This window comes from Hoplias malabaricus, chromosome 13, assembly GCF_029633855.1.
Source record: "Hoplias malabaricus isolate fHopMal1 chromosome 13, fHopMal1.hap1, whole genome shotgun sequence".
Taxonomy (NCBI): domain Eukaryota; kingdom Metazoa; phylum Chordata; class Actinopteri; order Characiformes; family Erythrinidae; genus Hoplias; species Hoplias malabaricus.
This window is the reverse complement of record NC_089812.1, coordinates 38,163,968-38,181,885: the sequence shown is the minus strand read 5'-3', so window position 1 is coordinate 38,181,885 and position 17,918 is coordinate 38,163,968. Positions and strand designations below refer to the sequence as shown.

General features: G+C 40.9%; 1 protein-coding gene across 1 annotated transcript; it reads right to left on the bottom strand.

The window, feature by feature from the left end:
* Positions 1-1,594: 1,594 nt before the first annotated feature.
* On the bottom strand, positions 1,595-17,550 carry LOC136664924 (enolase-phosphatase E1-like). Its single transcript, XM_066642420.1, has 7 exons — positions 17,501-17,550; positions 12,298-12,376; positions 7,342-7,457; positions 4,800-4,932; positions 4,351-4,384; positions 4,170-4,235; positions 1,595-3,229 (listed from the first exon to the last, which is right to left on the bottom strand). Exons 3-7 carry the CDS (start codon positions 7,428-7,430, stop codon positions 2,019-2,021), a joined length of 1,533 nt encoding a protein of 510 aa, XP_066498517.1. The 5' UTR covers positions 7,431-7,457; positions 12,298-12,376; positions 17,501-17,550; the 3' UTR covers positions 1,595-2,018.
* Between the last annotated feature and the right edge of the window lie 368 nt (positions 17,551-17,918).

The window sequence follows — 17,918 nt, the reverse complement described above, 5'->3', positions numbered from 1 at the left end:
TATTGCGAAGATGTAAAAAAGCTGTCCTAGTGATTACTACCTATGTGTTGATCAAATGATAAATCCGGGTCAATTATGACACCAAGATTTTTTGCTGCTGAACCAGGTTTAACTGGAAAGTCAGCGAGATTTAAAATTAAATCTGATCATTTATTTCTTGCCATTTTTGGACCCAAAAGCAGGACCTCTGTTTTATTGCTATTTAGAAGGAGGAAGTTACGCAACATCCAGCCTTTCACGTCTTTTACACAGTCCTCTATTTTCTTTAATCTGTGTTTGTCATTGGGCTTTGGCTGAAATATACAATTGTGTGTCGTCTGCGTAACAGTGAAAGTTAATGTCATGGTTTCTTATAACTGTGCCTAGCGGTAACATGTATAATGTAAACAATAATGGTCCTAAAATAGAGCCTTGTGGAATTCCAAATCTTACTTTAGAATAATTTAAATTTAGATTGTTTACTTTTACGAATTGATAACGTTCTGTTAAGTAAGATTTGAACCATAATAGGGCTGTCCCTGTGATTCCAACCATGTTTTCTAACCTTTCTATGAGAATATTGTGGCCCAGACTAAGGGATGAGTTTACTATAGTTAAAAGAGGATCAATAATAGCTGGTAGTACTTCTTTGAGCAACTTTGTGGGAATTGCATCAAGTGTGCAAGTTGTACAGTTTGCGGAGGTGATAATCTTCTCTAGTTCTAATTGTGGGAGTGGGTAAAAGGTTTCAAGTCTTTCTTTTACAGTTACATGGATGGATTTAATCCTGTGGCTTGAGTTTGTTGTCTAATATTCTCAATTTTATTATTAAAAAAGTCCATAAAATCTTTACTGGTGAGAGTTGCTGGAATTAGTTGTTCAGAACCTGCTTGATTGTTTGTAATTCTAGAAAACACACTAAACAGTGCTCTCGGATTATTTTTATTATTGGAGATCAGCGAGGCCAGATATGCTGAGCGAGCTTTAGTGAGGGCATTTCTATACTCTATAAGGCTGTCCTTCCAGGCAGAATGGAACACTTCAAGCTTGGTTGATCGCCATTTCCGCTCTAGTTTTCGTAATGTTTGTTTTAAAGTACGGGTCTTATCGTTATACCATGGTGCGAGCTTTTTCTGTCTTATACTTTTATGTTTAAGTGGTGCTACCTTTTCTAAAGTAGATCGACAGGTATTTTCTAGGTAATCAGTTAGTACATCTAGGTCCATTGGGTCTGATGGAGTTGGAACTGGGGTTGATAGTTCTGGTAGGTTTTCTATAAATTGTAGGGCGGTAGATGGTTTTATTATACGCCTTGTAGAATAGCGAGGGTTCCTACATATATTATGGCTAAAACGTAGCTCATATGAAATTAAGTAATGGTCGGAGATTGCTGAGGATTTCGGTAAGATATTAATTTTGTCAATGTTAAGACCTAGTGTCAGAACTAAGTCTAAAGTGTGGCTGCAGTAGTGTGTAGGCCCTGTTACATTTTGAGTAAGCAAACACTATGATTAATTTGGGTTATTCCCTTATTCCCACAAAATAAATAGCACCACCACTGTTAATTTTTTTAAAGTTTCTGTACAATGCAAAATTCACATTAATTTATTGATGTTGTTTACACCTCAGTAACAGAGACATGCAAATTTGAATATGAAATTTCCCTTCAAACATTTAAAAATGGTTAAAAGAATGATGTCTATGTAATGGCTTACATTTCCAAAGCACCATAGACATTTTTATTTGATTGCAAGTAAAAACAGCTCAGTGCAAGGCCAAGATAAGAGACTGAGATAAAAACAGTGCTTTGATATAAACGGGCTTCAAAATGTTTATATTTCAGTACAGTACTGTGACCAACAGGGGGCATCAGTGACTTGTAACATTCAGTTAAGGCACAGAGGCTGGAATCATGGCTGCTCAGAGGTTCATCTTCAACTGAGCTACAAAAGCACGTACATAAAATATCCGCACTGATTCTTTATAGTACACAGTGAACGAGGCAGAGTTGTCAGGAGAAATCTGTCAGGAACGCTTGCTCACATCACAGTGCAACACTGGCAAGTCATTCTTTTGTTTGTGGTTTTTCCTCCTGCTCTTTTTGGTGTTTCACTTGGAGGCATCAGAGCCTGGATTTCTGGCTTTTGCTCAGTGCTCTGTGCGGCTCTTTCTCTTTGGATCGACGCCTGAGATGTCTCACCATTGCCATCTAAAGGGACGTCTTGAAAGACCTCGTCTTCAAGATCTGGCTCATGCTTTAGTTCCGTTTTTACCACTCTTTGTGCCTCAAGACCAGTTCTGACAGCATGTTCCACAGTAGAAACATTCCCTTTGGCATCTTCTGAAACATCTGGAATTTGGGGAGGATTCTGAGGGACGTCTGGCACTGGTGCTTCTCCAGAACCTGTTACATCTGACACATCGCTGAGCTCCTGTAATGGCACGGATATGGCAGCCGTAGCTGGTCCAATATCAAGACAAACTGTCTCTAACGTCACTTCTGGAGGAGGTTTTTGCAGGGTTCCTTTTGAGCGAGAGGCACTAGATGACGCTGGCTCTTCACTCTGTGGGGACTCTTCTTTTGCAGACATGTTTTCAGCTGTAATGAGATTCAGATCCTCAGATGTAACCTTATCTCCATCCTCCTCATTAGAGATGTAGACTTGTTCTACCTTTAGGACTCTTCCTTCTTCTCTGTAACTAAAAGACAGTCCTGGAGCTGTCTGAACCATTGTGAAGCCCTGGAAGGTCAGCACCACTGGATCCAGTCTTTCTTCTGGCCTGCAACTGACCATCTCCCATTTGTCCTCCCCCACTTCAACTTCCTCTTCCCTCTCTTGTTCTTTATCCTCATCTTCCTCTGCCTCACCTCCGCTTAGATTCAATCCTCCTTCTTCAACATCGTATTCAGAGACAGCTAAATATCCAGGGTGTTCTAGTTCTGTGGTCTTTTCTTGGTGTTGGGTGTCCTGGGTTAGAACCTCAGGAGCTTCTGGTGATGGCTCAGTCTCTGGCTCTTTTGTCTCTGCTTTTTCTTCCTTTGGTTCTCCTTGTTCTTCATTTCTATCCAGTATGGTCTGCATGCCCACATCAGAGATGGCATTAAGAATCTGACACAGTTCCTCCTTTGAATGTTGGATGCCCTCTCCTTTAGCTCCCAGAGCTTCTGCTGATAGTGGAGCCTTGGACATAATGGAGGAGGCACCAGTGTTTGGGTCTATCTCCACCTGAACCTCCAACATACCAAGCACTGCAATGAGAGAGAGAGAACCTTATTTAGTAGATATTTGATGTTACATGTCATTGCAAATACACTGACACCTGACATGCAGTCATACACTGTAATGAAAGACATTATAACAACACCATGTTGCCATTTTTGTTAAATGTCATGTTAAATGTCACAATGATTGAAATCATGATGTAATTAGCCAAAAGCAGCATGTGAAAAACCCTGTAATGACATCAAATATCATATCAAACATATGTCATGACTGTAACAGACAAAAGCAAGGGCGTAGGATTAGCGTGGACAGAGACGGCGTGTCCCCAACTGTCCCCACCAATAATCTGATCTCCTCCAAAAAACAAAACCCCCAATCTGTCAATGTCTCATTAACCAACCTCACCGTAACACAAATGACCCGTGTGATTGGCTGTTCCTTTCCCTGCTGGCACGTGAGTCTCTGTAGTTTGGTTGTTAGCAGCGCCAAAACTGGAAGGAAACCTTTCTAGTCATAAGCGTGTATCACTGTGCAAGACTCGTGCATCGTGGGTGACACATGGGGGTCAAAAGAGAGTGAGGAGGGCAGCAAAAAAGAAGGTGGTGGACAAGAGCTATTTTTCAAAGGAACGTGCAACGTTCCTAGTGAAATGAGTCCGTCATCATAACAGCAGGCTAAAATCGACTGTAGCTATGAATAACATGGCTGCCAATAGTCAGTCCTCTTACATTGCCATTGTCGGGGGGTGGAGGGGTTAGATAGGTCCCCACCGATGTCAAGAACAAGTCTATTCCCTTGGACAATAGTATGTTTAGAACATACCAAATGTGTAAATACATGTTTTTTTGGGTTCTCTGGTACTGGAACTTTACTGGTTCTTCTTTTTTTGATACTCAGACTAAACTTGATTAAAGATCAACTCTTATCCGTGCAATTCCCTGCGAAATAATGTACCCAAGAAGTTACCAGATCTTTCCAGTTGTCCGTTTTCAAGGTGAACTTCGGAGTTAAAAGCTACAGAAATTTCAGGAGCTGCAGCAAACAACAGTCGAACAAACAGTCAATGCATTAGCAAACAGGAGGATATTATGTAGAATATGATGCAATAGAGATAGCTAATGGAATACATCCAAGTTACACTACTAACCCTTCTCCTTCTCCTCTTCGTCTTCTGGACCGGTCTACACATGTACACACACACACACATACACAAACAGAGAGAGAGAGAGAGAGAGAGTTTTCACTGACTTTGGTAAACGTAATTAAGCTGACTTTGCGCACTCACACACACACACCTGTCATAATTGGTAAAATATCCCACATTTATAACCTGCCCTCTATACTCTGCAGTGTATGTGTCAGTGTGTGAGTGTGATGTAATATTCCCATTAGGTGATGTTACTGTCAGCTAACTACTTTATTTGCCTTAACACAGACTGTAGACTGCATTTCCCTTTATGAACTGAGGGGCGCTAGTGAACTACTGGAGACAACCTGAAGACAATAATGTCACTAATCATAGGCTTCATGAGACATTTGATCTTCACAGAATACAAATGACTGACTAACTGGGTTAAACGAGGGGTGTCCACCCACCTGCGCAGGCCGCTCTGGGTCTTCTGAAAGGTCTGAGGTCTCATTCTCTGTAAATGCAGACGACTCTACATCACTCATGTTTGTTGGGTTCTTATCTTCTGCCTCTATCTCTGTACGGGTGCTTTGTGGTTTTCTAACACAGACACACACACACACACACACACACACACACACTAGTTTAGTGCTGCTTTACACATTTATATCATTATATTCCCTGAGATAAGACACTTTACATCAGAATGAGTTTTGCATTAAAGAGACAGGTCATAATTGACATTAGACACAAAGAAAGATAAGATATGAAGTATTAAGGCTATAAGCCCATAAAGTAGGACAGTCGTCAGTCGTGTTATTCATCTGCCATTTATATCTTTGTTTATATATTTTTCCTCATTATATAGTTCAGAATATTATCATTTCTATATTTTTCAGTTAAATGTTAGTTAATTGTGCTAAGATTATAATTATTACACTTCCTCTATATGAGAGAGAGAGCGAGAGAGAGAATGAGAAAGAGAGCGAGCAGGAGAGAAAGAGAGAGAAAGAGGGAGAGTGAGAGCAAGAGAGAAAGAAAGGGAGAGAAAGAAAAAGAGAGAGAGTGAGAGAGTAAGAAAGAGAGACAGAGAAAGAAAAAGAGAGAGAGAGAGAGAGAGAGAGAGAGAGAGAGAGAATATCTTCATAAAGGGACATTTCTCAATTTGCACTGTACTATCATAAATGATTTTAATTTGGCCGGTAAAACGGTGAGTGATAAATTGCAATCACTTTGTGCCATTTTACTGTAATGAATCAGTTTGTTGTATTTGCTCAAACTTGATTTTTAAAAAGATACCAATTTTAAAAAGCAGTGAATTGAGTTAAAGTTATAACACGAAATAAGCTTCACACAATGTGTTTATCAGCTTTAGCCTTAAGACTCTACTAATCATCCTCTGCTGCTAACATTACTGATATTGACAGCATTTTTACTGCAAATTAAATATTCAAAGAGAACAGTTTACAGCAGTAGAGTGCCGTTACCACGAGAAGCTGCTGTAATATTTAATGTGTAGAGCTAACTCAAATACGAAGTCGTCCCAGTTCCAGCCTGTTGAGGCAGTTCGGTGGTGAGTGATTAAAGGGGATTCTCGATTTTCTACATATTGACTTCACATGGGCTTCCAGTTCAATACGAGTGTTTATGAGAAACAAATTACAGTTGTACAAAGTGATTTAAGAACGAAAGCTTCCCACAGTCAATGTCTGCAGACATATTCTCTCTCTCTCCTGTGTGAACCACAAAGTTATTAAACCCAATGGCCTCATCACAACAGGACTGGGCCATTTATGGTGCTTTTCCACCGCACGGGTCCGGCTCTACACGACTCGGCTCAGCTCGGCTCGGCTCACTTTCCCACTGGCGGGGCTCCCCTGTCTCTAACAGGAATCACTGCCTTTGAAAACCACAACAACTGCGCCAGTATAGTTAGGCACTGTTTACTCCTCGTGTATTCCCGTGGTGTTTTTGTTTTTTGGACTGAACACGGCTCCGTGCCCCAGTTCTCACAGATCAGTTTTACTTGTTGGACGTTTGGCTTTCACTGGAAATTTGTGTCAGCCATTGGCTCAAGGAGCATTTAAACCTCTTCAAAACTTACGAGCTGCCGTTGTGAGTCCAATAAAAATAAACGTGAGCTGTAACTTTAGAGAATTAACCAGCGTCGGTTTGTGCTGGATTTGAATGAGCTCTGCATTTCATGGTGATAGACGTGTCTCTGTGGCCAATCAGCGCTCTGCAGGGTTTACACCTCACCTACTCAGCACGGTTGGAACCCGGAGTGAGGTGGGACTGAAAACGTACCCGGTTCCAGGGACCAGGACCAGATTTGTCCGGTGGAAAAGCGAAAGAGCAGAGTAAAGTCATTCCATGCAGTGGAAAAGGGCCATTATTGAACTCAATATAGAATACATAGTTTACTTATATTTCGTATTCTAATTACAGTGAACGCATATTTTAAAGGGGCATTTCTCTATGGTCTTTATTATTTTACAGTGTGATTATAATCTTTATTAATTATATTGGTTTTTAGAGAAGCGCTCCTTAACCATTGTTTTCCGAGAGTTACCTTACCTTGTCTAACCGGTCCCACCTTGGGCCCCACATTGTCCCATGGTCATTAAGTCCAGACCCATTTTATTAGAATTAAATAAATATAGTAAAATATAAAAGTAATGTTATTTTTCAAACACCGTAGCCTGCCATCGTTCAAGTAAATGCTGGCATCAGCTCAGCTAGCTTAATGCACAACCTGTATGCATGTCTGCCAAAGGAGAATCCAACATCAGATAATTAAAACAGTCCTGTAATCATCGTGCTGCCTAAAGAGGCTAAGACCCAGCTGTTCACGTCGTTGCTGTCAAAAGAAAAAACTAATTAAAATAAAAATTGAAGAAACTGCAAGGTTAAAAATAGCAGTAAGGAGTCAGTTTCATCTTCGTGAAATCCAAAGAATAGCATTTAACCTACGACTGTATACACCATACTATGAGGATTTTGCCTCACTCTTGTGTGCTCTCTTCTGGTTTATGAGTGGGGCTCTGGGGTGTGGTCCATGTCTCAGTTGCATCAGCACTGCTGGGTGTGGCCTCCATTAGCCACTGGTCTCTCAGACACTTCCTCTATGAGAGAGAGAGAGAGAGAGAGAGAGAGAGAGAGGGAGAACACTGAAGCCCTTTCCCTTTATCAGTCCTCCAGCTCTGTACATATTAAAGTGCTTCAGCATCATTCTGCTGTCTGCTCCCTATCCACACACCATCTGTCTGCTGTTTTGCATGCAAAACGGCCTCTTAATAATAACACACTGCAATCAGGCTTGCAGCCTATGCCTTTATGTCTCCACACACACACATACAGCTTCATTTTTGTGATACTGGAAATGCAAAACGGAAATAAACACTTCTTAGCCCCGTTTGCACATCTTTAAGTCGACACTGCTTTAATAGGCTCACGTTTATTCACCAGGTCACTTTTTAAACAGCATTCGTAGTCATTAATAATTATGAGAATCTGCCACTTCGGGGTTAAAGTCTTCCTCATGTGCTATGATTTATGACGTGGTGCTGGGAAGATTCAAAACGTCTTTCATGATGAACAACAGCAAACTGAAATACAAATGTTAGATAAAATCTAAAGCAGCCATGTGCAGGGAATGGTCTGGAGGAGAGGCACATGGGCCTAAGGTAACTATGCCCCGCCCCCGCCCTGGATTATGGAGTGATGGAGCAACGTTTCCATTTGGAGAAAATGGTGATTGTGATCCAAAACTAACAGCCAACATCTGTACCTTACCTCACTAGAGTATTTATGTGGATAAATGCAAGCAAATCCTCACAGCAATGTGTCAGTGTTTAGTTTAATGTCTTGACAGAAGAGTAAAAGCTGTTACTGCAGCAAAAAGGGGGTAAATGTCGTATTAAAATTCTAGACATCAAAAGAAAAGAAAACCAGATACTATACACCTGTGTGTGTGTGTGTATGTGTGTGTGTGTGTAACATCATAATAGTCGCCTAGTCCCCTGTAATATCTGAGGGGCGTATGAGGGCGGCAGACAGTGTGGTTTCTGATTGGTGGATGTTGCTGAGTAAAGCAGACACAGAGAGAGTTGTGAGTAAAAGCTGCAGTAAACGCATGCGTGGGGACAGCCACCGAGCTCCAGCCTCAGAATGAAGCTTCTGGAATTACTGTGTGAGACTCTGACTTTTTTGTTCTTTTATTCACTGGAGCACACTCTAATCTCTCTATTTCCCCTCTCTCTCACACTCTCACCGTCTCTCGCTTTCTAAAAACAGCAGCAGGGCAGCGAGGGCAGCGAGGGCAGCATGTGCCCACTGCAAATTTTGGCAACTGCAATATGATAAAGTGGCCAATACATCCTCCAGTTATTTTAAGGCTATGGCCGCAGCTAACAGGGTCAAGGATGGGCTAGTGACAACTGAGGTTAGGGCCCGAGGGTCTCTCACTGACAGGGGCCTCCAGTGGCCTCAGGACACAAGACCCAAGGTGGGTCAAATACTTGGAACAATCTCTTGCAGATGCAAACATTCATTTGACCAATAGCTCCTCAATAGTGACGCATTCAAAAATGTTTCTTCTGAATTCAAATCAAACAAGAAAAGAAAAAAAAGTGTAATATTCCAGTGTTGTTCAAATATCTAATTTGGAAAATTTGTCAAATATTTCAAATGTAGTGTGTGTGTGTGTGTGTGTGTGTAATGGGTGGCAACCAAAGCATCTTATTCCAAAGGTGGAACCTGTGTTGTGGATACACTGCACTGTAAAACATCTGTGAATTTTACGGTGGAAAACTGTAAAACCATGACAGTAAATCACTGTAAACTCTAAAAACACCTGTAACAGTGAAACACCGTAAATACTGTTATCAGCACAAATACATTATATCACTGTTAAACGCACAAACTGTATTTTAAAGGACTGGGAGGAGCTGAGACTCATTAGGGAGCTCCCAGCATACCTTGCTTCTCCATATATTCTGTGATTTTCAGAGTTTCTTTTGTTTTTTTTCTGTCTTTTTGATTTTGGGTTGCATTGGGGTGATTATTTCGTGTATTTGTGTGTGTGTGTGTGTGTGTGTGTGTGTGTGTTGTGACGAGATGTGTGTTGGTCAGAAAAGTCCACCATCAGCCTGTGTTCCGAGTGCTGGAGTGTGGCACAATATCTCCTTTAAAAAAGGCTGAATATAGGATGTGGTTTGGCTTCATCTAAATACAGCTATACCTCAGTCTCCATTCTCTCATTTGTCACACACTTTACATGTTCATTTTATGACAAACCAATGTTTCTTTGTTATTTTATGTATGTACTATGGCTTATTTATGGTGTAAATCTGTTTTTAAAACAGAAAAATACTGTAAAATACAGTTAAATGTAAAATTTGTGTGACCGTATATTTTAGGGTGAACTTCCAGTTTTTTACGGTAAATTTTAGGGTTTTTTTGTTTCTTATTTTAAACAGTGTGGGAGCTGTAGTTCCTGGAAGTAGTCTAAAAATCTTGAACACAACAAAATAGATCTTTTCTTTAAGAAATTTCAGTTTGACACCATTATGCATTATGCTAATTTCTCTTTTCTTTCTCGTGATAGGCCACCACTGAGCAGCCGTCAGACGCAGAGCAGGAGGAAGCACACATGCTGTAAACAGAAGGCAGAAGGGAGGAGACCACCCGTGTGGCTTCTAATTAACAACGGTGGGAAGTGTCACTGATGATAGGAGGTCTCTCCATTGTTTTCTTTTTCTCTCGTGCTGCAGTAATATGTAGTTTCAGTTACTGCACTGAGGCTATAAACAGTATGATGTACAGTGGTATTGTCTAATTGTACAACAGTCTCAGATTCAAATTGAGTTGTTGCATTTAGAAGCAACCTATATATCAGTAATTTTCAGTGTCTTGCCCCTGTTGGGTGCCCAGTCTTCACCAGTGGAAATACACAGAGTTTTAGTGTGAAGAAGCAGAGGAAATACTTTAGGGACTGCTTTTTTCTTTTTAAACAGAGGGCATCAAACAATGTGATTTCAGACGCGCTACATTTTTACAAAAAGTGTCACATTAATGGTTCTTTGTTGCAGAAATAACAAAAAGCTATTTTGTAAATTATATTTGATCAGTACCCAACAGCACAGTAACTAGATGTTTGATGAACCTTATGAACTTTTTATTTGAGAGTAAATGTTAAGTGCGTATTCCAAATTTGATTTGGGTCAGGTGCCTGATTTATTCATTATTTTACATAACAGTATGGATTTTAAAATAATTCATAACCATAGAGTTAGTTCTGCTCCCCATTCTGTGATTCTGTGGCTATGTCTTTGTATCAGTGGCAGTGGCTTGGTGTCATGTTAAAATAAACAATAAAATCTTTAACGAGTATTTCGACTTTTAAAACCCAATACAAAATGGGAGTCTGTGATTCGTCATCTCTAACTTTTACACCAATCACAGCCCTCTCTTACAACGCACTTCGTCACTGAGGCGGGTGGCTGGCATTCTCTCGACAAAGATACGTATGCGGGAAGCTTACACCCGTGTTTACACTACAGTAGTGCATCCGGTGGTGCTGAATTTTTGAATGTTTTTTATTAAATCACTCTGGTTTTGTTGTTTCAAGACTAGGAAAGTGTTTATTATTAATTTTTATAGGATTTCATGAAACATTTTGGAGAAAGAGACACACAAAAAGGGGAAGATGAAAGCATTAATCTATGAACCAATCACATTCGTTGTCTCTCCAGTTGCCCCAATCACAGGTCATCTTACAACGCACTGTCTACAAGAAGTCACTGTGCAGTATGATGTATGTCGTCTGCTACCAAGAGGATGCACAGGGTCCACTACATTATTCAAATTAATAACATAAAGAATAATAAATGAACTAAAAAGAAGAGGGAAAGGATTTGAAAACGAAATCATAAAGATTTGTGCACTCTGCTGACAATGGGCTAATAACAGCAAAAAATATAGAAGAATTTTATGAAATTTTAATGGATTTAATTAAATATTTTGGCTATTTTTCCCTCAATTTAATGTCCCATAAGATGTGCCCTTGAGGCTACAACCACAGAGACAGCAAAAAGTACCACCACACTGACAGATTTTCTGACAGTGTACATGTTTCCACCCTCCATCGGTCCATTTCCGATGAGAAGTCCACCTGAGATGGAAATAATGGTCCCATTAAACAGAAGCATGAAGGTATCACTTGTTTAAGGCGGTTTAGATCCGTAAACAATCCCTAGCTGTAAACCTCCCCTTTCAAACTTTCTGGAATTGAATGAGTTAATTATTTAAGTGTGTCATATTTGTGTTGGTGTTCTCCCCATGTCCGTGTGGGTGTCCTCCGGGTGCTCCGGTTTCCTCCCACAGTCCAAAAACACACGTTGGTAGGTGGATTGGCGACTCAAAATTGTCTGTAGGTGTGAGTGTGTGTGTGTGTGTGTGTGTTGCCCTGTGAAGGACTGGTTCCCCCTCCAGGGTGTATTCCTGCCTTGCGCCCAATGATTCCAGGTAGGCTCTGGACCCACTGTGACCCTGAACTGGATAGGGGTTACAGACAATGAATGAATGAATGAATGAATGAATATTTGTGTTGTTTTCATTTGAGTGAAGATCAATGTGGATTCACATGCTGACATCCTGTGCCATATTTTTATTATTGACCACGCAACGTTCATAAAAATTATTTGGATTCTTTATGGCTCATCTATCAGGGGATTTAATCTCTTATTAGCAACTGGCAGCATTTCAGAGCAGTCAGTGGCAGCTAGGGTTTGCTGGCTCTGTCTGCTTTCACTAACCATTTAAAGACTGACACTGGTTGAGTGGCAAATGCCATTGCCTGCTACTAAATGGTGCCAGCTCTTAATCGGAGACTGAGCTCAGTTTTTATCTTGTTTTGAAGAGTATGACGCTGCAGAGTTTGTACAGAAAAAGGCAGGATCAGACCTTGTGCTGTGCATGTTTCAGCCACTCTTCCTGTCTCTTTCCGCACTCTCTCCTCCGCCTCCTGCACTCGTCTCTTTTCCTGAAAGACAGAGAGAGCTCTCATCCTGTCCAACAATAAAGGTGCAGTGAAAAGAGGGTGAAGTAAAGTTACAGATTGCAGACAAATATACACTGAAACAGTATTAGGCACATCTACCTTGTCCATTTTATCAGCTGTACTCAGCACACAGGAGCACTGACACAGACTGGAGTCCACTTGTTTCTCTGCATACTTTAAGTCTATTTCCCCCTGCACTTTGATTGTCCAAGACCCCCCCACAGGACCACGTGTGATTTGGTTGGTGTGTCATTCCCAGCGCTGCAGTGACACTGACGTGCTGCTGATGTGTTTGTGTGTAATGTGCTGGTAGGAGTGGATCAGACACAGCAGTGCTGCTCGAGTTTATGAAGCCCCGAGTGTCACTGTTTGACCGACAATAGGGGTCCTATGTCCATAGATGAAGGACAAGAGGATGACTAACACAAACAGTGCAGCAACAGATGAGCTACTCTCTCTGAATATTCATCTAGAAGGTGGACCAACAAGGTAAGTGTGTCTAATGGACAGTAAAGGGACAGAGTGTTTAAAATCTCCATCAGCACTGCTGCGCCTGATCCCCTCATATCACTGCAACACACACAGATATATATAAGAAATGCCTTATCCCTCACTAAAACTACAAATTTGATCATATCAGCCCAGTCTTATCAGCCCTTCACTGGCTTCCTGTTAGATTCCGTATTGATTACAAAATACTGTCAGATCTGTCACTACACTAAGGAAAATGTTCACATTCGCTTTTCTACTGCACTCAACTAAACTAACTCCATCTCTTTACTGTTTTCTGAGGAAATGGCGGCCCGCTGATGGAAGATTGTTTGCTGGATTCTCTTGCGGTCCACACCAGACGCTCACCTCTGACCCCTCACCATTACCCACCAACATCAACTACACTGAAGGAGAAATGGACTCGGGTTAGTAACTCTCAGACGGAAGCTTCCAGCTCTATTACTGTTGCCCCAGATTGACGCCACTATCACTATTATTATTATTATTATTATTATTATTATTATTATTACTACACTGTAGCAGTATGACAGACGTAACTGGTGATACTGTACATTTCTATCAGTAGTGTGACCAGAGGAGGATGGATCCCATGTGTGAGTCTTGGTTCCTCCCAAGATTTCCTCCTCCAGCCTCGAGAGAGTTTTTTCCTTCCCACGGTCGCCTTCGGCTTGCTCACGTGAAGCTTCTTTATGACAACATCAGTTGTAAAAGGCGCTATATTAATACATTTGTTTTAACTCTGTATTAACCCTGTCATATCACCATAGCTACAGCATTTTTAGTTGGCTTTCTAGTAACCGCCAACACACTGTCTGTTGCTGGGTTCTCTTGCCTGGCCCGTGGAAGCTATTTTCGAAGGACAATTTTGCCCGTTCTTTACCATGACCCTACTAACCTCTGTGTTTTTATTTGTTCCCTTTGTCTGGTTTTCTTTCTCCTGTCTCTCTCTCATGCTCTGAGATGTCCTGCTGCTCTCCAGGTGTTGCCCTGATCCAGCCCCTGTGTCCTGTACAAGATCCTGGCCTTGTCTCCTCTACACTATCATGTTTGGCCATGCTGTTTTATCTCAAATTAACTCTGCACCTACTTTTAACTCTCACAGGATCACTGATCACCTTCTCCTTCATCAGACTCATACATCACTAATATACTACATTTACATTACTATAACCCCTTCATCTGTCATCACTTCACTTTTACTTCTGTTCTGTTCTCTGTTGTGTCTCCGGTGTCGACCCGAGGAGGATGGGTTGAGTCTTGGTTTCTTCCTCATGCGCTGAGGGAGTTTTTGTTTGCCACTGTTGCCCCTGGCTCACTCATAGGAGGCTTGGACCCGGATCTCTGTAAAACTGCTTTGTGACGACTTTTTGTTGTGAAAAGCGCTATATAAATAAAATATGATTGATTCGATTGCTTTGCACTGTGTTCATTAAATTAAAAATAGGCCAATAGCAATAGCTCTCAATGACGTATTACACTCACTTCTCTTAGAATTGAAGAATGTTTCCCTTCTGCCAAGTTACCATTCTAGAGAAACACTATTAAATAACGAAGTGTGATTTCCTGATTCCCTTCATCCCACTGTCAGCGACTTAAACAATAACGCTAACAAACACTGGGATGAGTTATGAATACTTATTTTATTCTTCATGTAATATCGTGGTGTTCGTTACCACATAATGATGAGTGGCACATAATTAGTAGCGTGTGTGTGTGTGTGTGTGAGAATGGGTCAAAACTTATGCAAAATGCAAATAAAAATAAGGAAAAATAAACTGCAAAAAGTAATAAAACATCTTTCAAAAATATATATTTTTTGTATTTACAATGTATACTTTCTCCTACTGTTTCTAAGAATGTTGTTTGCATATTTTATTAACTCATTAATTACTCATGTTAAGAAAATCCTGGTGCCTGCCTCAGCAACCTCTGTGTGAACACTACGTTTTTACTTCACTCACTGTCCACAAATTTCCAAACTTTCCTTGAAAATCCTACGAAGAAATTCAAACGATCCAGAAGCTTCCAGCAGCCAACAGCTCTCTCTCCTAGAAATAGCTCAGTGTCACTCCTCTGCCATCCAAGTCTCTGATTGGATTAACTGAACACAGAGGTCTAATCTCGGGCTGAATTGAATTAACAGCTCTAACCTGATTCAGACTGCGTTAGGGAAGAGTGGCTTTAGTGTCGCTTTTCTTAGAAACGCTTCAGGATTGTGGAGACGACAGCAGAACATCTAATCCTCGCCTGTTGTTTGGACCCTTTCTTCTCATCTTTTTGGCAGCCTTCCAGCATCTCTGCCATTTTCCTTTTCTGCTTTTTCTTTTATATTTTTGGCTCATAATATTTCTTTACTTTACTCGGCCTTGGATCCCGTTCCTAAAGCCAACTCCTGGTTCCTGCATCTTTCAGTGTTTGTCCTGGTCCAACTAATCACATAATTAATCTAAATATACTCCACACACCGGTGCGTTCGTCCATGGGGCATGTTTACAGACCAATCTTTATTGGAAATATGAATATGATTTATTTGTAATGAACTTAAAAAGCAAAGTCACACACAGTCACACAGGACACGGGAATTAGCCAAATGCTGTACAGTGATCCCTCGCTACTTCACGGTTCATCTTTCGCGGATTCGCTGGTTTTTTCAAGGGGGCTTATGGCCGCTATAACATGAATATTGAGGGAAAAATCTAGGAAAAACATGAAAGATTAATAGCCAAAAGCATTTTTTTAATTATTTACATGCATTAGACTGGGCCTGTAGGTGACACAATATATCATTTACTGACGCTAAATCACAGCTTAGGAATGAATCTGTTAAAGAAACTGGTAGGACATCACATGTAGTTCCAGCTGAAAAACATTACAGAACGACTGTTTAATGCAAAGAGTGGGTTGTTAACAGTAACAGGGAGGGTTTTAAAAGTCCAAACACAGGAGGTCCTCGGGTTACGTCAGTCCCGAGTTACGATGTTTCGTGGTTACGACGCATCTCTCATTTACTGTATAAAGCCTTGTTTGGACTTAAGTGGTCTTGTGTCGTAAACGTTGTAACGTGACGTCATGTGTGGTGTGCGCGGCGCGGCGGAAGAATACACGGTTACGCGGCTCGGGACCGAGGAGGATAGGTGTTAGGAAAAGATAAGTGCTTACAGTATGTTATTTACGTACAGTGTGTACCTATGTTCCGACTTACACCGAAAATTGGTTTACGACGCGACGTAGGAACGGATCAACGTCGTAAGTCGAGGACCCCCTGTACTCGTTAAATACATAAAAAATATCTTTCCTCTACTTCGCGGAAATTCGTTTTTCACGGGTGGTCTTGGAACGCATCCCCCGCCAAAAATGAGGGATCACTGTATAAATGTATATTTTTGCTAGGGCTGGGCAATTAATCGATAAATGAATCGAAATCGACATTCAAAATTTCTAATCAACATAATCTTGTCTATACCAATCATATCTTTTTTTATTCTTATTTATTCTGTGTCCATGTATTGTCCCTTTAATACCACACTACCACGCTGCAGTCACTAGATTCTGCCCCTATCTGCAATACGGTGGAGAACCTAAACCCTGAGGTCGAGCAAGTGACTCGAGCAGCTCCTACAAAGGAACAACACAGCGTCTGTGGTTTGATAATAATTAAGACGACACTGAACAAAAAGAAGTCCATTTTAAACACACAAAGACAACATTTTTAGCGACCAGAGCACAGCCCAATCACACACCAACTATTAACAGTGCTCAAGAAACAAGAGAGAAACAAGCTCCTAGTGACATTAGAGAAATATCCCAGCTTTAACCCTGGAGCATATTCACAGCCTCGTCACTGAACTGTGAGGATTCAAATAAATGATTATTCATTAATCGTAATTGTGGTAAAATGTACGATTGATATTGATTTGGGCTCATTTCGCCCAGCGCTAGTTTCTACTTTGTTAAATTATTAAGACGTATACAAAATCATTCAGAATGCAGTGGGTCAGATGTGAATTAACCCATTCCAGCTCTAGAGAAAGAGTCAAAATTGTGCTTACTGCTGCTGATAGGAACCACACATTCAAAACGGCTTAATGCCTGAAGCTACCGAATCCAGGTATTAGACAAAATGGTTATGAATGCATTGCCTGATCCTCACTACTGTGTAACTTTCTCTACAACAGAATTATACAGAAATCAGTGCAATTCTTCTATACGTTTAATTTCTGTGAAGTACTCTAACGTTCAAACAAAAAAGCACTTGTGGGTGGAGCAGGGATCGGTCGACTCCCCACACGGATTTAAACCAAGTGTGTTGAAGCAGAAAAAACACTAAAAAGAGCAGGGTTTCTCTGGAGTAAACACTGGTTTTAAAGAACAAAAACCATCCCCCCCATCTCTTTTTCTAGTGACTTTCCTTTAAGCTACTGAGGGAAGATCAGCGTGCCTCAAATCCAACACCGCTCCGTTATTTCCCTTTGACTAAGTGCAGAGGTTATACTTTAAAAGCATCAGTCGCTGGTGATTCTTCACACGATCACTCAGTTATTCACTACATGTGTAAAAGAAGGGAATGGAGTGACTCAGTGTTCTGCTACTTACCGCGATGGCCTGCAGTCTCTGCTGATACTTCTCTGCCTCGTCCATGCCCACACCCTGCGGACACCAAACCAGAGCACTTCAGTCAGTGTGGGGCATTGATAAAAAGCTCTCACAGATTCAGAAGAACTGAACTGTCTTGAAATAAATTGATGAACCATAACATTAAGACCACCTCCTTGTTTCTACACTCATGGTCCATTCCCTCAGCTCCATGGTTGATGACAAATCAGATTGGAATCCCCCCCCCCCCACACTCAAGGCCTTCTGTCCAGATCCTGATGCCCTTATGATTTTAACCCTTTTTTTGTTTCTAACACTAACTAAATATCATAGAGTTTTGGTATTATTTAAGAAAACGTATAACGTTAATTAATTACACATCATTAGGTCTGATCTGAAGGCCTGGAATGGCCCGAGG